This window comes from Scyliorhinus canicula, chromosome 8 (genome assembly GCF_902713615.1).
Source record: "Scyliorhinus canicula chromosome 8, sScyCan1.1, whole genome shotgun sequence".
Lineage (NCBI taxonomy): Eukaryota > Metazoa > Chordata > Chondrichthyes > Carcharhiniformes > Scyliorhinidae > Scyliorhinus > Scyliorhinus canicula.
This window is the reverse complement of record NC_052153.1, coordinates 128410317-128434436: the sequence shown is the minus strand read 5'-3', so window position 1 is coordinate 128434436 and position 24120 is coordinate 128410317. Positions and strand designations below refer to the sequence as shown.

At 49.8% G+C, this 24120-nt stretch overlaps 1 protein-coding gene across 11 annotated transcripts in view; it reads left to right on the top strand.

The window, feature by feature from the left end:
• cast (calpastatin) overlaps nt 1–24120 on the top strand; it is a 285310-nt gene that overhangs the window by 152113 nt on the left and 109077 nt on the right. For all 11 annotated transcript variants that reach the window (XM_038805226.1, XM_038805231.1, XM_038805234.1 and 8 more), the window contains one exon: nt 11193–11249. In XM_038805226.1, the coding sequence (XP_038661154.1) occupies nt 11193–11249 (57 nt within the window). The remainder of the gene's footprint in view (nt 1–11192; nt 11250–24120) is intronic.

Here is a 24120-nt window from a genome sequence, read left to right as displayed (position 1 = left end):
CGGGGGAACAGAACATCCCTCCTAGCCTCTACTGCGTCTTGGAGCTTCGCCAAGTCCGTGTCCTAGAATCTCGGGGCTGGTCTGCTCGGTGCCATTGTTGTGAGCTGGATGGGGTTGGTTGAGCAAGTGCAGCTTAAGTGCTGCTCAATCTTGTTAGTGGGGGGCTGGTGAGTGCAGTGCTGGTGAATCAGCTGGCAAGACTTCATTTGTAGTGAGAAGCCCGTGAGGCCTTGTTAACTGGACCAATTAACAGTGAGTAACATTGCCGACCTCGCTGGGCTAGTGCCGGGAAGCTCGCGACAATTCCCGCTCGCTACCACATTTGAAATTTCTCTGGAGAATCACGCCCTTAGAATTTAGCACTGGGGAGCTAAACGCAGAGATCGGGACGCCATTTTGAAAGTGTGCTCCGATCTCTAAGTGAGCTTGTGGGCCCCCCATACACCCACTCATGGGCAATATCACCCCACACACACATAAGACCATAAGACATAGGAGTGGAAGTAAGGCCATTCGGCCCATCGAGTCCACTCCGCCATTCAATCATGGCTGATGGGCATTTCAACTCCACCTACCAGCATTCTCTCCGTAGCCCTTAATTCCTCGCGACATCAAGAATTTATCTATCTCTGCCTTGAAGCCATTTAGCGTCCCGGCCTCCACTGCACTCCGCGGCAATGAATTCCACAGGCCCACCACTCTCTGGCTGAAGAAATGTCTCCGCATTTCTGTTCTGAATTTACCCCCTCTAATCCTAAGGCTGTGCCCACGGGTCCTCGTCTCCTCGCCTAACGGAAACAGTTTCTTTGCGTCCACCCTTTCTAAGCCATGTATTATCTTGTAAGTTTCTATTAGATCTCCCCTTAACCTTCTAAACTCCAATGAATACAATCCCAGGATCCTCAGCCGTTCATCATATGTTAGACCTGCCATTCCAGGGATCATCCGTGTGAATCTCCGCTGGACACGCTCCAGTGCCAGTATGTCCTTCCTGAGATGTGGGGCCCAAAACTGGACACAGTACTCCAAATGGGGCCTAACCAGAGCCTTATAAAGGCTCAGTAGCACATCGCTGCTTTTATATTCCAACCCTCTTGAGATAAATGACAACATTGCATTCGCTTTCTTAATCACAGATTCAACCTGCATGTTTACCTTTAGGGAATCCTCGACTAGCACTCCCAGATCCCTTTGTACTTTGGCATTATGAATTTTCTCACCGTTTAGAAAGTAGTCTATGCTTGGATTCTTTTTTCCAAAGTGCAAGACCTCACATTTTCTCACGTTGAATTGCATCAGCCATTTCCTGCACCACTCTCCCAAACTGTCTAGATCCTTCTGCAGCCTCCCCACTTCCTCAGCACTACCTGCCTGACCACCTAACTTCGTATCATCGGCAAACTTCGCTAGAATGCCCCCAGTCCCTTCATCCAGATCATTAATATATATGGTGAACAGCTGTGGCCCCAACACTGAACCCTGTGGGACACCGCTGGTCACCGGCTGCCATTCCGAAAAAGAACCTTTTATCCCAACTCTCTGCCTTCTGTCAGACAGTCAGTCCTCAACCCATGCCAGTAGCTCACCTCGAACACCATGGGCCCTCACCTTACTCAGCAGCCTCCTGTGTGGCACCTTATCAAAGGCCTTTTGGAAATCCAGATAGACCACATCCACTGGGTTTCCCTGGTCTAACCTACTTGTCACCTCCTCAAAGAATTCTAACAGGTTCGTCAGGCACGACCTCCCCTTACTAAATCCATGTTGACTTGTTCTAATCTGACCCTGCTCTTCCAAGAATTTAGAAATCTCATCCTTAACGATCGATTCTAGAATTTTACCAACAACCGAGGTTAGGCTAATTGGCCTATAATTTTCCATCTTTTGTCTTGATCCTTTCTTGAACAAGGGGGTTACAACAGCGATCTTCCAATCGTCCGGGACTTTCCCTGACTCCAGTGATTTTTGAAAGATCTCAACCAACGCTTCCGCTATTTCTTCAGCCACCTCTCTCAGAACTCTAGGGTGTAGCCCATCGGGGCCAGGAGATTTGTCAATTTTAAGACCTTTTAGCTTTTTTAGCACCATCTCTTTTGTAATGGCAACCATACTCAACTCAGCCCCCTGACCCTCTATAATTTTTAGGATATTACTCATGTCTTCCACTGTGAAGACAGACGCAAAGTACTTATTAAGTTCTCCAGACATTTCCTCGTCTCCCATCACTAGCCTTCCAGAATCAGTTTGAATTGGCCCAATGTCTACTTTGGCCTGTCGTTTGTTTCTTATGTATTGAAAGAAACTTTTACTATCATTTCTTATATTACTGGCTAGCCTGCCTTCATATTTGATCCTCTCCTTCCTTATTTGTCTCTTTGTTAACCTCTGTTTGTTTTTGTAGCCTTCCCAATCTTCTGATTTCCCAGTGCTTTTGGCCACTTTATAGGATCTCTCTTTTTCTTTGATACATTTAGAAGGAGGCCATTCGGCCTATCAAGTCTGCACCGACCCACTTCAGCCCTCACTTCCACCCTATTCCCATAACCCAATAACCCCTCCTAACCTTTTTTGGTCACTAAGGGCAATTTATCATGGCCAATCCACCTAACCTGCACATCTTTGGACTCTGGACTGTGGAAGGAAACCGGAGCACCTGGAGGAAACCCACGCAGACAAGGGGAGAAAGTGAAGACTCCGCACAGACAGTGACCCAGCGGGGAATCGACCCTGGGACCCTGGCGTTGTGAAGCCACAGTGCTATCCACTTGTGCTACCCATAAAGCCCTACCCATGGGCCCTACCCTACACCCCCCCAAGTGAGGACACATTGCTATGGGGTCCCTGGGGGTCCCTCTCTTCAGGACCCCACAAGTCCCCTTACATCACCCCCTCTCTTGCAGGACCCCCAGCCGTCACCTCCCCAACCTCCCGGAGGCTCCTACTTACCTGCCCTGCACACCCCATCCTTCAAAACCCCCCCCCCCCCACCCTTCCACCCTCCTTTCATGGGTATGATCCCCCTCGCCCCCTGACCCTTGGCAGTGCCACCCTGGCACTCGGACACCCGTACACTGCCAACATGGCACCCGGACAGTTCTCCTGCTGGCTTGGCACTGCCAAGGTGCCCGCGTTCCAGGGGGCCACCCTGCATTGACCATGACAGCCCAGGGGTCTCTGATGAGCCAGGTGACCCCCAGGTGCCTCCCTGGGGAGGCTGGTGGATTTTGGGCAGGTAGGTCTTAAGTAGGTTTAAAATCTACTTCTGCGGGCGTCATTTGGCCCCACTCCTTTTGGGTGGAGTTCCGACTCCGACGACTCACAGGACAGGCGAGTCCTGAGAAGCACAGAGGCTGCCGGGAGGCGTGCGAGTGGCTTCACCCGGGATTCACCGCCCACATTGTGCTCTCGCTTGAGCGCAACGTGGCAAGAAAATCATGCCCATATTTCCAAGTCAGGATGATGTGTGACTTGGCGAGGAACTTGCAGATGATTGTGTTCCCATGCACCTGTTGCCTTTGTCCTTCTTGCTGGGTTTGAGGAAGCCTTGGCAAGTTGCTGCAGTGCACACTGTCAAAGGTGCATACTGTCGGCTCTCTGCATTGGTGGTGGAAGGTGTGAATGTTCAAGGTAATGACTGGAGTGGAGATCAAGCGGATTGCTTTGTCTTGGGTGGCGTCGAGCCTCTTGAGTGTTGTTGAATCGAGGTTGATTCTCTCACTTCTCATGTCATTGCTCCCTCCTTGAACTCTACAATCATTAGATCACCCCCCAAAAAACACTAACAATATTAGCTAACATAGAGATCAGGAGGAAAAGTTGGGTGATCAGCAGTTTAAAGGGAATAGGGTTGAGGGAGCAGAAAGTGGTTGCTATGGACAAGATGAGCTCGAAAAGGACATGAAAAATAAGAGAGAAACAATGCAAGATGCAAGTTCAGAGCTCAGGAAAGTAGAAGCTTTTGAGAAAGTTTGATCTGGTGGGAAATGATGTACCATCAATTGGACGCGAAACACGATGAAGGTCCAAACTTAGGCTTTAATCAGCTAGTTATTAGCCCGGTGGTCGACTACAGAGAAAGGCTGACCGCCGGGAACTCTGGGTCCTTATACCCCGCCTCGGAGGTGGGGTCTACTTGCCTCTCGGCCAATTGGTGAGCAGTAACATGACTATGCCCAGCCAATCAGCTGAGAGGCACATGACCAGCCAGAGCCAATGGGAAACCAGTGCTCTGCACCAATGGCAGTGCTCCTATTCATACCACCACAAGAAAGTGGGGTGGGGGCATGGGGGTGACAGGACATATCTTAGTGACAAAGTCTGTGAACATCTTGCACTTGTTGTTGAAGGTGAGGGTAGAAGATACAAGGGAGACTTCCGGTGGCAGCGATGTTCGAGTGAGCCGCACATTCGGCGGGCTCTCACTCCGGCGGGGCTTTAGGGGCTGATGCCCCGCGATAGCGGGACAACGGAGCGGCAAAAAGGGGGCCGCGAAAGTGCTGGAGAGCGGGCCGCAATCTATGGAACCGCGGGAGTCCAGGAAGCAGAGGAAGAGAGAGAAAAAGGGACAGATGCAAGGAGCAGAGGAAGCTGACCTGGAAACTAAGATGGCGGACACACTGACTTCGGACTCAGCAATCCAGCAGGCGCTGGATAACATGCTCCAGGTGATGAAAAACAGTTTTGAGTCGCTGAAGTGGGACAACTTGGACCCACTTCAGAAGGCAGTGGGTCAGCTGAATCAGAGGCTGGATGCACAAGATGTAAAAGTTAAGGAGCTGGGAGAGGCGGTGGAGGAGCAGGCGGATGCGCAGACGATTGCGGCGTTAGAAGTTGACGGGCTGAAGGAGCGGCAAAGAAGACTGCTGGACAGAGTGGAGGAGTTGGAGAATAGAGCCCGCAGGAACAATCTGAGGATCATCGGCCTCCCGGAGGGGGCTGAGGGAGCTGATGCCGCAGTGTTGGTGGCAGACCTGTTGATGCAGCTGATGGGGGCCGAAGCCTTGCCGCGACCGCTGGAGCTGGAGGGGGCATACAGAGTGAAGGCGAGGCAGGGGTGGCCGGGGGGTCCCCCCGTCCGATGGTGATCAGGTTCCACAGGTTTGTGGACAAGGAGCGGGTGCTGCGTTGGGCGAAGAGCGCCAGGAGCAGCACGTGGAACAACAGTGTTCTCCGCATTTACCAGGACCTAAGCCAGGAGGTGGCTCGGCGGCGAGCAGCCTTTAAACAAGTCAAGGAGGTGCTGTTCAAGAAGCACGTGAAGTTTGGTCTGCTGTTCCCGGCCCGTCTTTGGGTCACGCATCAGGGTCAACACCACTACTTCTCCGAGCCCGAAGAAGCGATGGACTTTGCGAGGGATCAGGGGCTGGTCCCGAAAAGAGGTCCCACGGGCGCGAATTAGGACGCGAGAACTATTGTATGAAGGGACGCCGAATTTGCCTGGACCGCTGTTCAACGGTTTGCTGGGTTAAAGGTGCCAAGCGGGACTTTTGGGACTCTTCCCTTTGTTTTTGGTTACTAGAGTTTTTTCTTTTGTTTTTGCTTTCTTCCTTTTTTTTCTGTTTTTTCCTTCTCGTGTGGATTTTTATTTTTTGTGGGGCTCGCTGAGGGCACTGGAGCCGGTATGGTAACTAAGGGTGGCCGGTCAGCAAAGGGGGTTAAGGACGTGGGTTGGGGGTTATTGTTTTGCTGATGTTCATGCCTTCCTGTGCCAGTGAGTTTGCTCCAGTGGGTTGGAGAGGGGGATGGGGCGCTGGGGAGTGGGGATGAGGACGGGAAACAATGGGAATGAGACAAGCGGCCACCGGAGTGATGAGTCACCGGGCTAGCAGGTTGGCTAGTCAAGGGAGTCAGGTGGGGGGGGGGGGAGAATATAGCCAGTGGATGGCAGGGGTGGGGTTACCGGGGGATGTTGCTGGGGTGGGGTGGGGGGTTCTGCTGACGTGGGAGGGATTTGAAGTAGGCAGTGGGAAGGAGATCGAGGGTGGAGGCAGCCAAGAGGCGGGCCAAGAATGGCGATATGCACGGGCTGGGGGCCGGCCCGAGAAAGGCTATCGCTGACCGGCGTGGGGGGGGAGGGTTTGTGCCCCCCAACCAGGCTGATCACCTGGAATGTCAGGGGACTGAATGGGCCGGTTAAGAGGGCGCGGGTGTTCGCGCACTAGCGGGCTCTGAGGGCGGACGTAATTATGTTGCAGGAGACACATCTGAAAGTGTCTGACCAGACTAGGCTAAGGAAGGGCTGGATTAGCCAGGTCTTCCACTTGGACTCGAAGTCCAGGGGGGTGGCAATCATGATCAACAAGCGGGTGCAATTTGAGGCGGAGGGCATAGCTGCAGACAGGGGGGGCAGATACCTGATGGTACGGGGCAGACTTGAGGGGAGAAGAGTGGTGCTGGTGAATATATATGCCCCGAACTGGGATGACGTGGACTTCATTAAAAGAGTGCTGGGGAAGATCCCGGACCTGGACTCTCGCAGGCTAATAATGGGGGGGGGGACTTTAACATGGTCCTTGATCCGGCGCTGGATCGGTCGTGTCCCAGAACGGGGAGACTCCCAGCAATGGCAAGGGAGCTGAAAGGGTTTATGGAGCAAATGGGGGCAGTGGACCCCTGGAGAGCCAGACAGCCGACGGGAAGGGGCTACTCGTTTTACTCGCACGTCCATAAAGTATATTCTAGGATAGACTTCTTTGTTCTAAGCAGGGACTGTATAGGGGAGGTAAAGAACACGGAATACTCGGCAATCACTATCTCAGACCATGCCCCGCACTGGGTAGACCTGCAGATCGGGGGGGCGACCTACCAACGCCCGCAATGGAGTCTGGACGTGGGACTGCTGTCGGAGGAGGGGATCTGTGAGAGGTTTCGGAGGTGTATGCAAAATTACTTGCAGGTGAATGATATGGGGGAGGTCTCAGCGGCGACCCTGTGGGAGGCGCTAAAGGCAGTAGTGCGGGGAGAGTTGATCTCAATTGGGACCTACAGAGCCAAGGCGGACAGGGCAGAGATGGACAGCTTGGTTAGGGAAATGGGTCGGATAGATGAGGAACATGCAGAGTCCCCGGGGGAGGTTTTACTCAGGGAGAGGCAGAGACTACAGGCGGAACTGGGGGCGCTATCCACGAGTAGGGCCGTGGAACAGATTAGGAAGGCGAGGGGTGTGGTGTACGAGCATGGGGAAAAGGCTAGCGGATTGTTAGCGCAGCAACTCAGGAAGAGGGAGGCGGCCAGGGAAATAAATAGAGTGATGGATGGGGAGGGGTGCAGAGTGGAGGACCCGGCAGGATTGAATAAGGTATTCCGGGACTTCTATCGCAAACTGTACACTTCGGGGCCAATGGAAGAACCGGTGGAGATGAAAAGGTTTCTGGACGGGTTAACTTTCCTAACAGTAAGTGGGGGGTGAGTGGATGAGCTGGGGGCCCCGATTAGAGTGGAGGAGGTATTGGGGGGCCTAAAGGCCATGCAATCGGGGAAAGCCCCGGGGCCGGATGAATACCCAGTAGAGTTCTATAGGAAGTTCTCTGAGTTAGTGGGCCCGGTCTTGGCGAGAGTTTTTAATGAGGCAAGGGACAGAGGGACCCTGCCGCCGCCGATGTCGCAAGCCACTATATCAGTGATATTGAAGCAGGGTAAAGACCCCGAAGCGTGCAGGTCCTACAGGCCAATCTCCCTGATTAATGTTGACACCAAGCTACTGGCAAAGGTACTGGCGATTAGAATTGAGGACTGCGTACCGGAGGTGATTGGGGATGACCAAACTGGGTTCGTGAAAGGCAGGCAGCTGTCGGCCAACTTGAGAAGATTACTTAATGTGATAATGATTCCCCCGACTGGCAGGGAAGTGGAGGAAGTGGTGGAGATGGATTCCGAGAAGGCCTTTGACCGGGTGGAGCGGGGCTATCTATGGGAGGTGCTCGGACGGTTTGGGTTCGGGGAGGGACTGGTGAATTGGATCAAGTTATTATATCAGGCCCCAAAGGCCAGCATCAGGACAAACAGAGAAGTGTCAGAGTATTTTAGACTATACCGTGGGACCAGACAGGGCTGCCCGCTCTCCCCGCTGCTGTTTACGCTGGCCATAGAGCCGCTGGCGATTGCGCTGAGAGCTGTAAAGGGATGGAAGGGGATGGTTAGGGGCGGGGTGGAACATAGGGTCTCTCTTTATGCGGACAACCTGCTCCTGTACGTGTCGGACCCATTGGCCGGGATGGGAAGTATACTGGAAACATTGAGGAAGTTCGGCCAGTTCTCAGGATACAAACTAAATATGGCCAAGAGTGAAATGTTTGTAGTACAGGCAAGGGGCCAGGAGAACAGATTGAGAGGGCTACCATTTAGGCTGGTTGAGGAAAATTTCCGTTACCTGGGAATCCAGGTGGCGCGAGACTGGGGCAGGCTGCACAAGTTAAATTTGGCCAGGGTGGTGGAACAAATGAAGAGAGAGTTTCGGAGATGGGATGCACTCCCACTGTCGCTGGCAGAGAGGGTGCAGACTGTATAGATGACAATCCTCCCTAGATTCCTGTGCATTTTTCAGTGCCTCCCGATCTTTATCCCACAGTCCTTCTTCAAAAGGGTTAACAAGATGATCATGAGCTTTGTCTGGGCGGAAAAATCCCCGCGGGTGAAGAAGGCGATGCTTGAGTGGAGCCGCAGCGAGGGAGGGCTGGCATTGCCGAGTCTGATTAACTATTACTGGGCGGCTAATATCGCTATGAGAAGGAAGTGGATGGTGGGTACGGGGTCTATTTGGGAGCGGGTGGAGGCGGCTTCATGCAGGGGCTCCAGCTTGGCAGCCCTGGTCACGGCTCCTCTACCGCTGCCGCCGGCCAGGTACTTCACCAGCCCGGTAGTGGTGGCGACCCTGCAGATATGGGGCCAGTGGAGGAGGCATGTGGGGGAGATGGGGGCGTCTGTCTGGGCAGCAATCTGCGACAACCATCGGTTTGCCCCCGGGAGTATGGATGGGGTGTTTCGAGCATGGCAGCGGGCGGGGGTAGGGAGGGTGGGCGATATGTTCATGGAAGGGAGCTTTGCGAGTTTGAGGAGCTTGGAGGAGAAATTTGGTCTGGTAAGGAGAAATGATTTCAGGTACCTACAGTTGAGGGACTTTGTCCGTAGACAGGTCCCATCCTTCCCACGCCTCCCGCCAATGGGGATCCAAGACAGAATAGTCTCTAGGGGGGAAGGAGGGGAGGGTAGAGTCTCTGATATTTATAAGGTGCTCATGAAGGGGGAAGGGTCCCAGACGGAGGAACTGAAACTCAAATGGGAGGAGGAGCTAGGTGGGGAAATGGAGGACGGGCTGTGGGCAGAAGCCCTGAGTAGGGTGAATTCAACCGCAACATGTGCCAGGCTCGGCCTGATTCAATTTAAGGTCATTCACCGGGCCCACATGACGGTGGCTCGGATGAGCAAATTCTTTGGCATAGAGGACAAATGCGCTAGGTGCGCGGGAGGACCAGCGAACCACATTCACATGTTTTGGGCATGCCCGATGCTTAGGGGGTACTGGGAGGGATTCGTGGGGATCATGTCCCGGGTGCTAAAAACAAGGGTGGCGATGGGCCCAGGGGTGGCAATTTTTGGGGTTTCGGAAGACCCAGGAGTCCAGGGTGAGAAAGAGGCCGATGTTTTGGCCTTTGCTTCCCTGATAGCCCGGCGACGAATACTATTGGCATGGATGGACTCAAAGCCCCCGAAGACTGAGTTGTGGCTTTCGGACATGTTGAGTTTTCTGGGTATGGAAAAAATTAAGTTTGCCTTGAGGGGATCTGTACAGGGGTTCGCCCGAAGGTGGCAACCATTCATTGACTTCTTTGCGGGAGAGTGAGCGTCAGCAGGGGGGTGGGCGGGGGTGGGGATGTTAGAGTAGAGTAGGAGGGATAAATTTCCCGGGTAGTGCCCATGGGAGAGGAGCGGGCTTGTGCAGTATGTTACAATTGAAGTATTGAATGTACGTGGATGTTTGCACATTCTTGCCTTTTTTGCTTTCTTTCTGTTGATGTCTGTAACTGTTTACAATGCCAAAAAACTACCTCAATAAAATTGTTTGTTAAAAAGAAAAGAAGATACAGGGGAGAGGGATTTAAGAAGATGCTTTGCAGTGAAGAAAAGAACCAGAGGTTTATCTTTGCATTCCAAGATGATGGTGAAATTGTGAGCCTTCTCAGGAGATGACAGAAGGAACGATAGAGTTCTATGTGGTTTTTCTGGATCAGGTGGAGGATGGCTATTATCAGTCATCTGCCATATCTCTTCAAGTTTGTGTCCCTTGGACCTAAAGGTGTGGAAATGAGGGCCATACAAGGGGGAATGGCCAGGGTGAGAGAGAGTTACTTGGGTATCAAATGTAGAGGTGAGAATGCAGTCGAGCAAATCGGTAGCTGAAGAAATGTTATGATAAACTGAGGACGAAAGGCCACACAGTTGGGATTTTGAAAGGGCAATTGGAGGTGAATTTAGGAATATATTTTTTTTCCGGATAAAATATTGATGGAGGTAAAGTTGGGTGTAGAAGGGGAATGTGGGTGATGATTGACGGAACAGTGATATAGTTCCAAGTCATGATGGTGTGCGACCTGAAGGTGATGGTTGTCCCGTGCAGCTGCTGCGCTTATCCTTCTTGATGTGGGGGTGTTGCCGCTTGGTCTCCACCCCAGCCATAACCTTGAACATTCACCAATACAGAGTGGTGACAGTATATACTATTGACATGATGCACTGCAGCAACTTGCCAAGTCTCCCTCCAGAAGGAAATGATCAGAGATGGCCTTATCTGTGATTCGTATGATTGGACTAACAACACCACATGAGGTGACAAGGTCAAGGGAGGAGGCCATGAATTTGGGTTGGGGAGAGATCAAGGGAGAATAAGACAGCAGTGAAATCCAAGGAGATCGAACATGATCAGTTGAGATGTGGGGTTCAAATCACGGAAGATGAGAATGCGTTTGGGGCAAATGCTGAGGGAGGAAAGCAGTGAAGATACCTCAGTAAGAATATTTTTATCTTACATGGTCAACATCTTGTTGAAAAACATGGGAAAGGATCAAGTTTCATAAGGTGAAAATTGAATTAAATGTTACTTTTAAAATCTCAAAAGAAGTATTGGAAATAGTTTTGGTAACTTGTCAGGGTCCAAAAAGGAAGAGTGAAAATTGAATGTTTTTTCTTTTCTTGTAAAGGAGTTTCTGAAAGCTTCAACAGCAGCCCCAGTTTCTGCGGATAACAGTGCTGCAAAGGTAAGTGGAAAGAAAAGAGTAAAATAAGAAATCTATGAATTCTGTTCAGGGCAGAAACAGACCTTAAATTATCGGCACAACATCAGTTTAGTTTGTGAATCGCTTTCTGAGGTCTGAGTTAAAAGGTTATGACTTTGAGCCTCACTACAGTCTTGAGCTCATCGTCTGGACTAACCTGATGTTGTCTTTCATATATGACAAAGTAGGTCCCAGCCTGCCCATTCAAATGGATGCAGAGTTCCCATGGCACTACACAAGACGAGCACGGACTTCTCCTGTGCCTTGACCAATGTTCCCATTAAGCTGCACAGATGCTCAAAAATTGAGAATCTGCTGTATGGGGAACAAACAGGTCACACACAAGCAACGTCCCCTTTGAGGTGCATGTATGCCTCACTGCATCTCAGTCTTAAAGGGACCGACACAGTGCAAAGATCCGACTGCTATTTGGTGGAGGAAATGAATGATTAATGTGTCGGATGGGTGCCGACCAAGTAGATCGCTTTGTCTTTGATGGTGTCAAGCTTCTTGAGTGTTGTCTGAGCCGTACTCACCCAGGCAGGTGGAGGATATTCCATCACACTCCTGACTTGTAGATGGTGGACAGGCTTTGGGGAATCAGCAGGTGAGGTATTTCTACGCAGAATTCACAATCTCTGACCTGCTCTTGTAGCCAGAGTATTTATATGGTTAGTCCAGTTCAGTTTCTTGAGTCTTCAAGGATGTTGATTGTGGGGATTAATTGAAGGTAATGCCATAACTTGTCAAGGTTGGTCATTGCATGGCATTTATGTGGCATGAGTGTTACTTGCCGCTAATCAGCCCAACCTGAATATTGTTCAGGTCTTGCTACATGCATGTAAGGACTGCTTCAGTACTTGAGAGGTTACAAATGGTAGTGAAAATCACAGGTCAGCATTGGACTGTTATGGGCCAGGGCTTAGAAACTCTAAAGTGACCTATAACTTTGATGTTGAATTTGGCTAGGATGAGCACAAGAGCCTTTACTTCAGGTGTGATTCATCAGACTCCCTAACACTTTTATGAAAAACGTGGTTAACATATGTAAAACACAATTTGTCATAAATTACAAACATGAAAAAATACACATCAGCTACAGTAATCGATGTATATAACTCTTAATGAATCCCCCTTAATAGCTGTTCCAATTCAATACAAAATCCAATAAAACCAAAACCCCTTTTAAGGGCATGGCCCAGCACATTGTAATCTCACTTGAATGGGACAGGTCCTCTCCCTGAGATTCTGGTCCAGTTTCCAACCAGCAGATTCAAAACTCCTTCAGGAAAGCAACACTAGCTTTAAGGTTACCAAGGCAGTTTGCCACACTCAATGTGCTTTCAGTTCACTGAACAGCTTAAAAGTGAAACAGGGAAAACTGCCTGCAGCTTAACGCAGTGCTTTTCAACACGGCTTCTTCTGCAGTCCAAACGAACAAACCGAAAATGAAACCAAAATACTAAGCTCCCTCTCACCTGACAGCCACAGCCCAGCTCCACCCACAAATGACATCACTGAAGCTGTGCTACAAGCCATGTGGTAAAACAAAACATTTCTTAAAGGGACACTCGCATGACAACTGAATGTGGCATTAAGGAGCCCTAACAAAAGTGAAGTCAATGAGATTTAGGCATACCTGGTTGTTGGTTATCAATCAGCACCAGGGCGTCACTGCATGAGCTCCCTAGGGTAGTGTCCTAGTCCAACCATCTTCAGTTGTTTCCTCAATGACTTCATTAGGTCAGGAGTGAGGATGTTCGTTGATGATCGTACAATGTTCATCACCTCAGATATTGAAGTATTTGTACCTACATGAGGTGTGGCACACCATTTAACAAGACAGTTATGGAAATGCGATGGGTGGATAATTAGTTTGTCTCACCCACTCGTTTCCAACAGACTTGGGCTTGACAAAAGTAACAGCAAGCACAGTCGAAAATCAAGGCAATTGAATTAGGTTCCCATTGGGCTGCGCGGTGGCGCAGTGGTTAGCACTGCTGCCTCACAGCGCGGAGGACCTGTGTTCGATCCCAACCCTGGGTCACTGTCCTTGTGGAGTTTGCACATTCTCCCCATGTCTGCATGAGTCTCAACCCCGCAACTCAAAGATGTGGAGGGTAGGTGGATTGGCCACACTAAATTGCTCCTTAATTGGAAACATTTTAAAGACAAATAATGAATTAGTCTCCCATCGGTTCGAACTTTAGCCAGACTCATATTGCAAGGATAATCCCACCATACACCTCCAGAGCAGACCTGAGAATGTACGATGCTTCCAGCCTTTTATTCCACACAACATCAACACCCTTTGTTCTTTATGCTTCCTCGTGTCAAACACTCCAATTCACAAAAGAAGATTTCAATTTCACTGATCAGTGATTGTAGAAACTGAACTCATAATTATTCTACTTCACACTCTCGGGGTCAAGACTCTGTTCCAAGAAGAGGATGTCAGGCCATTATCATTTAATTATAAGCAACAGCTTGGATAGCTTTCAGTAACATTTTCAGCACTGTCAAGATGTTTCCACTGATGTTTGTCACAAATTTTAAAAATGTCTGTTCTTTTTAAAGGGTGAAGATCCATTTGACCTACTTGCAGGGACACTTCCATCAGAGGCACCGGACAATTCAGGTCCCAAAATTCACCGGTCCCCCAGTGAAGGTAAAAATTAAAATTGTCAACTGATACTTTCAATCTTTGAATAATTGTCGCATCTTTGTAGAGCTTGCATGCATTTGCATGCCAATACCAGTCTGTTGATAATACTCTCCTTTCCGCAGCCCAACAGCGGTTTGCATTGAAAAAGTGTATTTAAACTCATTTAAATATGCATTTCTTGGCTTTAGCTGGCTTCTCTGGGCTCCCGGGATTCACCGGCTCCACCGGTGTAGCTTGTGGCTGGTGAGAACCACTATCTGTCTCCATCAATGAAGACCAGGCATGATGACCATGCCAGGGTTGCCTCAGAGGCCATTGGATGCCTGGCTGGTCAAGGGCAGGGTAGTGCATTGGCACAGCCAGGATGCCAAGGGGCACTGTGAAGGGGTGGGGCATGAGAGGGGGCATGGCTTTGCAAGGGAGGTAGAATGTGTGTCGGGGGGGGGGGGTCCTTTAGCGGGGTGTTGTAAGATGGTATCAATTATTGGGTGTTGGAGGAGGAGCAGATGCCTGCGTGTTGGAGGGGTGCATGCTGGTGAGTAGGAGGGGGTCTGCTATAGGGTTGTCAGGAGATCAGGAATAGCAGTTGCTACCTCCTTGCCCGTTAAAAACAGCGCCCCAGTCAGTGAGAAGCTGGCCTGGCCCGTGACTTTAGGTCCTGCACTTGTCTTTCCCGGAAGGAATCTCCTCAGGCTCCAAATAAATGACTAAGTGTGGGACGATTGTGCTGGGAATTGCGCCAGAACAGCTGGTGGGATTCTCACCAGTTTTCCCGCCCGAAATGACACGTAGGCCAGGATTCTCCGGGGCCGCCCGCTAGACACGGAATTCGCAATGGCCTGCTGAATCCCATGTGGGACCAAAATCTGGATTTGCGCCAGGTATCAGGCCTGTTGCAAGTCTCCTGGCCCACCCCAGCAGCCATAACGTGTTGCCCGCCTCATGCCGGTGGGAACATGCAACGTGCTCATCAGCATTCATTTGAATACTATTACCGGACTGGAAGCCCAATCCAAGTACCGCCTGTGTTGCTTCCACCGCCCCCACACACACGCAGGCGTGATTTGATGCAAGTATTTTAAAACGGATTTGCGACGGCTTGCAGTCCGAGGTGTTGGGGTTGCAAGGGGTGAGGACCTTCCTTGCAATTGCCTCAAGGTTGCGAAGGAGGTCTTCCATGGGAGGTGGGTGAGGGGTCTTGTGCTGGGCTAGATAAACTCAGGTCAGGGGTCTTTCCTGGAATGGAGGTCGTTTGGCTGCTCCTCCCATCTGAAGCCATTAAACCCATTAAACAGTCAGTCAGTATGCCAAGTTCAAAGATCTGTGAGATGAAGGTAAAAGTAATCCCTTTAATGTGGTGGAACCATTTAAAGTAGTTTACTCACAGTCAATTTCTTTGCCCTTTATAGCATTGAAGACTGTTTTCATGCCTTGTACCCATTGTTTACATTCAATTTCACGGACTTTGCCTCCTAAAACTTATTCATTGACAGGTCGAGGCAGTTTCAAATAGGGAGGAATTAAGCTTGCTTATTCATATAGCTCTGCAGAGATCTATTAACTCAGGGGAACAGGTGGTTTTCTTTTTTTTCATAAATTTAGATTGCCCAATTCTTTGTTTTCCAAATAAGGGGCAATTTAGCTTAGCCAATTGACCCACCTGGCATATCTTTTTGGGTTGTGGGGGTGAAACCCATGTAGACACGGGGAGAATGTGCATACGGACAGTGACCCGCAGCCAGGATCGAACTTAGGTCTCAGCGCCGTGAGGCAGCAGTGTTAACTGCTGCACCAACATGCTGCCCGAACAGGTGGTTTTCTAACCACAGGTATTCTTTTTAAATGGCTGCCTCGTTATTCTCACCTGCTTCCTAGAAATAGATGTTGCTGCCTCCCTCGGCATCCAGGAACATTACCAAGTGGAGGGGAACTGGAGGGGTAAGGAGGGTGGTCGAAGGAAGCACTTGGTTGGGGTACTGGGTTGGAGGCTGAAGGGGGTACCTGGGAGAGGTGATACAGTTGCTGAGGTGAGGGTGGTGGGGGTGTGCTTGGCAGTGATCAGGAGGGCAGCGGCAGCAGAATTCTGAGATCGGTGACCCTTTAGAAATGGTGCTCCGATCTCAGAGGTCCCGCCCATCTCAGTTCCAGAGAGAACAACTGTGTGCCATGGAATGGCATTGTATTCCGATTGAGGGTATTTCCAAGTGCCATTGTATGGCCGTCAGGGTGGCTCATAAAGCCAGCGGGAATCACTCTGGTTTACCACTGGAGGGAACAGTCAGGGCTCGATTCAACCAAAACGAGCACATTTAGCAGCGTGTTTACCAGCGCTCGCAGCGCCGAGAAACACATGGCTGTTCAACGCAACCCGCATTGTATAAGGGGCCTCAGAGCAGGATGCACATAGCCCTATTTTGTACACTGAAGAGCTCCACTCGCTGAAACCCCCAGTGTATTGAGAGATTGGGATGCAAGTTCGAGGTCCCCGAAGCGATCCCTGACCCCTCCCAGCTCAAATGCATTATGTGAGGGTGCCCGGCCCTCCCCAACATCCATGCAGGGCACCCCCTGGCCCGATTGCACATGCGCAAAATGACAGCCTGGGACATTGAAAGTGCCAACCTGGCAGTGCCCATGCCAACTGGCAGTGCCACCTGGGCACCTTGGCAGTACCAGGCTGAAACACAGGTGGCACTGCTAAAGTGCTAGGCTGGCACTGCCAGGATGCCAGGCTTCCACTTCTAGGATGCCCGGGTGGCACCAAAGAGCAGGCTTCGGGGGAAAACACTCCGCTGGTTTATGTCATTCCTGGCACAAAGGAAGATGGTTGTGGTGGTTGGAGGTCAATCATCACAGCTCCAGGACATCACTGCAGGAGTTCCTCAGGGTAGTGTCCTAGGCCCTACCATCTTCAACTGCTTCATCAGTGACCTCCCTTCCATTATAAGGTCAGAAGTGGGGATGTTTGCGGACGACTGCACATTGTTCAGCACCATTCGTGACTCCTCAGATAATGAAGCAGTCCATGTCCAAATGTAGCAAGACCTGGACAATATCCAGACTTGGGCTGACAAGTGGCAAGTTGCATTTGCACCTTACAAGTGCGAGGCAATGACCATCTCCTCCAAGAAAGGATCTAAACACCGCCCCTTGACATTCAATGGCATTATCATCACTGAATCTCCCAAAATCAACATCCTGGGGGTTACCATTGATGAGAAACTGAATTGGACGAGCTATATTAATACTGTGGCTATCAAGGCAGGTCAAAGGCTAGGAATCCTATGGTGAGTAACTCACATTCTGACCCCCCAAAGCCTGTGCACCATCGACAAGGCGCAAATCAGAAGTGTAATGGAATGCTCTCTACTTGCCTGAATGAGTGCAGCTCCAACAATACTCAAAAAGCTTGCTACCATCCAGGACAAAGCATCCTGCTTGGTTACTCCTCCTTCCACAAACATTCAAACCCTCCACCACCGACGAACAGTCGCAGTAATGTGTACCGTCTACAAGATGCACTGCAGTGACTCCACAAGGTTCCTTGGACAACACCTTCCAAACCCACGACCACTACCATCTAGAAGGACAAGAGCTGTAGATATCTGGAAATGGCATCACCTGGAGGTCCCCCTCCAAGTCACTCACCACCCTGACTTGAAAATATATCGCCATTCCTTCGCTGTTGCTGGGCAAAAATCCTGGAACTCCCTCCCTAACAGCACAGTGGGTGTACCGATACCTGAAGGATTGTAGCGGTTCAAGAAGGGAACACGCCACCTTCTGAAGGGAAACTAGGGATGGCCAATAAATGCTGGCATAATCAACGACGCCCACATATGGTAAATGAATAAAAACAAGGCTGGGGGCCTCCGATCCCCTGGGAGACATGCATTCTTGGGGTGTCATCTTCCCAAAAGAGAATAAAGCCTCCGAGCGAGCACATTTAGCCACGTGTTCCCAGGACTCGCAGTGCTGAGAAACACACGGCTATTCAACACGGCTCACTTTGAATAAGGGGCCTGAACGGGGAATGCTCCGTACATAGCCCCGTTTTTAACAACAGGGAGCTCCTCCCGCCGGAACACCATTGTAGCGAGAGATTGGGATGCCATTTTTAGTGGAGTCCTGATCTCCGAGGCCCCGAAAAGAATCCCCGACCTCTATCCCCACAGCCCGAGCACAACATGGGAGGGACCCCCTCCCCTCCCCAACACCCAGCCCGGTCGAGCGCGCACAAATAATGCCAGCTTGACACCTTAGCAACACCAACCTGATACCCTTGCAGTGCTTCTGCCAGCTGACAGTGTTGCCTGGGCACCTTGACAGTGCCAGACTGGCACCCAGGTGACATGGCCAGGTTGGCAGGCCGGCACTGCCAGGGTGAAGGCTGGCAGTGCAGGGCACCACCCTGCCCAAAGGGCATGCAGCTGGGGGCCTCCAATCCCCTCAGAGACCCCCATGAGTGCCATTCCGTCTGGTCCCCTTTTGTGGGGATCAGAACCAAACGGCGCTCGCCCGAGGTCTCTGAGGCGAAGGGATTGAATCCGAAAGCCTCAGGTACCTAGGGAATCTGCATATTAGTGTGAGGCTTACTGCCTCACTCTAATGTGCAGATATCCTGCCCATCTTGTAACATCTCATAAGATTGTGTTGAATCTCACGAGGCGTTGCGAGCCGGGTAGATCCTGGGAGGGGGGTCTCCTGCTTTCAACGGCCACGCTGCACCATGGCGAGATGCTTTATCGGTGCAGCGTGGCCAGAGGATCGCGCCCTTAGCAGCAACATATATATTTTTTGGTAGAATTCCATCCACAATCTCATAAGGAAATATCAGACAGATGACCAAAAGCTTAATTAAGGAGAGGGAATGTAATGAGAAGTTTAATGCGGAATGGAAAGATTAAGATTTGGAGAAGCTGAAAGAGCTAATTCCAGAGCTGCTTTAAACATTTACAAACAGCTTTTTCAGTGCCCTAAATAATTTCCTAAATGTTAACTTGATTCACTTAACTTCAATTATCATTTACTGTAGCACAGTACGTGGAAACTGAATCTTAACTTTTGTGTGAATATTGGTTTGGAATAATTTTAATCTTCATATTGTCAGGAATCAGATGCTACCAAGAAGAAGGCAGAACGAGTGGGAGAAAAGGAAGAATCTATACCACCTGATTATAGATTTAAAGAGCAACCTGATCCTAAGGTTCGGTTTATGAATCAATTTGAGACAAGCAAAAAATATCTGCACAGAACAATGAGAAAGATGTCTTAAATGGTCTTTCTGTCATTTTAACAATATATATGTTGGTGCTTTACAGCTGCTTTCAATGATGCCAGTGATAAAAAGCTGATAAAATATTGTTTTTTGGGACAGGATAAAGGTAAAGTGGCCTCTTCTTCCACTGGTCCAGGAGCAAAACCAAAGGCCGCAGAGAAGGTAAAGCTGAAGTTTTTTTTTTCTTGTAAAAACATTTGATTCCCCAATTGGAAGTTGTTCAGAGCACCATCCCATATGTCACTGATTCTTATGCCCTAAGACTAATGATGGTGATGGAGGTTTGTTAAAACATATCACTTCACTCAGTGCCGGGCTGGCACTGCAACAATTATTCCAGTTATTGCCCAAGATTTGAGCATTCCACACTCACAGGAACAGAAATAATGAGTGTGTCTGGCATTCCTCGCAGTGTTGGGCAGGAGGATAAGAGAGAGATAAAAATACTTGGAACGTAAAGAATGTCAGAGCTATGAAAAGTAAAATTGCCTCTTTGAAACCTCATTCCCATCGCTTCTTCAAACCCCCAGAGCATTTTCTTGCTCTTAGTTTTACTATTAGAAGGAAAAACAAATCTGAAAATATTTAAGGGTTAACACAATTCTTTTCTAAGCTCCAGATCATGCATATTTAATAAAATATGGCTCCATTTGGAGAAAATGGCACCTTATTATATTTCTTTTGCACTGGTGTACTAAGTTACTAAACATTCTTATTGGATTTAGTTGTTTTTTGTTTATTGTCTTTTTGTGCGAGCAGCTCAACAGATCATTAAGTACATGAACAGAAAAGGAAATAAAAGAAAATACATAATAGGGAGAAGATTAGAACAGTTGTAAGATAAATAAAAATGAGATCTGTTAGGGAGAGCTCGTAGAGAGTCACCATGCTCTGGCGCCATCTTGATTGAAATATTATATATTTGCACAATTGTTCAGTGATTTCCCTTGTCAGTGGTGATGTTTTGTGGTCGAACTGAATCCTGCAGAATGGGACTGAGAAAGATTATCCACCATTGTCCTTTGCATGTTCCAGACGTTCGACTGACAGACATCACATCCCCAATATGGCATTATGTAACATGTGAGAACTTAAAAGCCATGGAAAACAAATTGTGCTGTTAATGTTTATTGTGCAACAACATTTTCTTGATTTGTGCTGCCCAAATGATAATGTGCCATTAGTGTTCTTGAAATGTCTTTGAGATGGTTTAACTACATTTATTGTATTGTTATTACAGAAAATAACAGAAGGTGATGTCTTGGATTCTCTGTCAGCAGACTTCACCCAAACCTCTCCCACTCCAATTTCAAAATCCTCAGCTGCGACCTCCCATTCTGCAGCTCCACCGTCTATGCAGCCACAGGTATGGCTCCAATCGTAAACCTTTAGAGACTGCAGGTGGAGGACTTCTCTTCATTTTCCTGCTGGGTGGGATGACAGTAGCATGATTCTATTCTTAACCATCCAGTCATCACTAGAGAATCAGCTACAAAGCCATTTCTTCCTGTTCCTGCACCATTATTTTCTGGGGTCCCCCAAAGATCATCATCTTCGCTCCCTCATATTTCTCTTCTACCTGCTGACAAGATCAGCGGGAATCAGTATCAGGTTCCACATTTACACTGATATCACCCAGCTCTACATCACCACCACCTTTCCCGACTCTTTCACTGTCTTTCAATTGCTTGTTAATTTTCAGACACCCAGTAGTGGATAGATAGATCGATAGAATTTACAGTGCAGAAGGAGGCCATTCGGCCCATCGAGTCTGTACCGGCTCTTGGAAAGAGCACCCTACCCAAGGTCAACACCTCCACCCTAGCCCCATAACCCAGTAACCCCACCCAACACTAAGGGCAATTTACCATGGCCAATCCACCTAACCTGCACATCTTTGGACTGTGGGAGGAAACCGGAGCACCCGGAGGAAACCCACACACACACGGGGAGGATGTGCAGACTCCGCACAGACAGTGACCCAAGCCGAGAATCGAACCTGGGACCCTGGAGCTGTGAAGCGATTGTGCTATCCACAATGCTACCGTGCTGCCCATCATTTACATCAGTTCTAATTCCACTTAGCTTTTTTAACCAATTCTGATGACAGAACAGATGCTGTCTGACCTAAGGTTTCCAGCATTTTCTAGTTTTTATTCAGTTTTCCAGCAGCTGCAGTATTTTGCTTTGATTTCCACACAAGTTTTTTTCATCAGCCTTGGGATAGCTTAATATTTAACACATACAACTAACTGACGTTAGAAAAGACTCAATCAGTCTTTTTTTTTTAAATTTAGATTAGCCAATTATTTTTTCCAATTAAGGGGCAATTTTAGCGTGGCCAATCCACCTACTCTGCACATTTTTGGGTTGTGGGGGCGAAACCCACGCAGACACGGGGAGAACGTGCAAACTCCACACGGACAGTGACCCAGAGCCGGGATCGAACCTGGGACCTCAGCGCCGTGAGGCGGTTGTGCTAACCACTAGGCCACCGTGCTGCCCTGACTCAATCAGTCTTAAATAATTTCACTTAAATCACTTTACCTTTCAGGATAAATATAGCTCTGTAATATTCTACTGTCTCGAGAAAAAAAACTTTTTTGACCAAGAAAAGTCAAGCCACAATAGATAAAATGTAATCGACAAGCCTGAATAGATAAAATACAATGTGCACATCAAATTTATGTCTCTGTCGGTGTGGGCTGTCTCTGGTCATGTTGCACCACAGGGTATTTATTTCCTCTCATTAAATGTTGTGATGATAGAAACCATTGTCTTCAGTCCCTGTTAGAAACTGTGTTCCTGAGGCATCAAATTCACCCCTCTCCTGCTGAAACACACAGTGCACAAACTTCATATTGTATCTGACCGAAGGTGGGTGTCTGACCACAGAGCTCATCACCAAAAGTGCCTACTTTCAGATCCCTTTGCACATGCCTACTTTCAGATCCCTCTGCACGTGGAGCAATATTTTTCACTGTACCTCGGTGCACGTTACAATTAGCCAATCCATACATCAATTCAACTGCTGCTGAAAGCCTCTCCCTGAGTTTTTAACTTCTAAACTTGGAATTCCAATATTTTCCTGGCAGGCTTCAGGTTTTCCACTTTACATTAATATCAGATTATTCTAACCTCTCTTGGTTGCATTCTAATTTGCACCAAATCCCATTCACTCACCACCATCACCACACGACCCCCTTGCTCATTGAACTATATTGGCTAAAGTTTAGTAATGTCTCAATTTTAGAAATTTTCATTCCTGTTTCAAAATCCTTCCATGGTTTTTTTCCTTCCCTATCTCTGCAATCTCCTTCAACCATTTAGACTTCAGGAATAGTGGGCGCGATTCTCCCAAAATGGGAGAAATCGTAAAGCTGGTGTAAAACCCGGGCGGGTTTTACGGCAGCGCGCCCCTTCCCGACCGGAGACCGATTCTGGTCCCCGGTCGGGGCTAGCAGCCCGACGCCGTAGGCTCCGGCAAGACGGGCTTAACGAAAATCGTTAAGCCCGCTTGCCGGAGTTAGCGCCGGCTGACGCGTCATATGACGTCAGCCGCGCATGCGCAGTTTGGAAGACTCCAACCCGCGCATGCGCGGGTGACGTCATCGCGTTTTTGCGCGAAACCCGTGCATGCGCGGGCCGGGTTGCCCCTCAGCCGCCCCGCGAATGGATACTGCGGGGCGGCGGAAGGACAAGTAGTGCGCGGGCATCGGGCCCGCTGCCCGCGATCGGTGCCCACCGATCGGTGCCCACCGATCGCGGGCCCATGGCACCCTTGGTACGGCCGTGGTACGGCCGTGCCAATCGGTGCCATGGTTATTAATAGCGAGTTAGTCACGCCGTTTTTACGAACGGCAAGACCAGGTGTGTTTGCCGTTCGTAAAAACGGCGTAAAGGGCTGGGACTTCGGCCCATCTAACAGCTGAGAATCGCTGCCGGCCGTAAAAAAACGGCGGCAGCGATTCGGGTCGGGACTTCGGCGGGGGGGGGAGAATAGCGGGAGGGCGGCAAAAATGTCGGGAAGGCCCTCCCGCTATTCTCCACCCGTCGTGGGGGGCGGAGAATTTCGCCCATTGTTTATCCAATTCTGGCCTCTTTCACATCTCCAATTTTAATTGATCCACATTGGCAGTTGTGCATTCAACAGCCTCTGCCGTAAGATCAGTCCTGGGATTCTTTATAAACGGGGCTAAGTCTCGACGCCTGCGTAAACACTGGAGTGTTTTACGCCGGCATCAACGGGTCTCTTGGCCCAGCTATTCTGTAGCCCACAGGGGGCCAGCGCGGTGTTGGAGTGCTCCACGCTGCTCTTGCTGTCGTACACAGTCCTGCACTGCTCGCCGCAGGTCCGCGCATGCGCGCGGCTGCCGCTTGCGTGCTAGCGCCGCGCAACATGGCGGAGCCACACAGCAGGCCACCGCGGAAGAAGGTTGGCCCCTCCCCCAATCGGTGGCTCTTGATGGTCGTGGAGGATCCCCCCCCCCCCCCGCCAGAGACTGATTCCTCCCACCTCCCACCAGGACGACCACTACAGCCGCGACGCCAAGCTCGCGCCGGGTGGAACCATACGTGAACCACGCTGGAGGGAACTCGGCCGGTCGAACGCGGAGAATCGCTGCGAGGGCCTCTTTCAATGGCCCCTGACCGGTGCTGCGTCGGCCATGCACGCGCGACTGCCGCCGATTCTCTGTTCGCCGGAGAATCGCGTCCCGGCGTCGGACCCAATCGCAGCTCTGAGGCCCCATTCTTCGCCCTGGTGCCGAGCGCCATTTCGCCACAGAGGCTCGGAAAATCCCGGCCCAGAAAATCCCACCATAAACCTGTCCACATCTCGACTTCACTCCTTTCCTTTAAGTTCCTTACACTCTATCTCTGCAACCAGTTGACCAAATATCTCATTATGT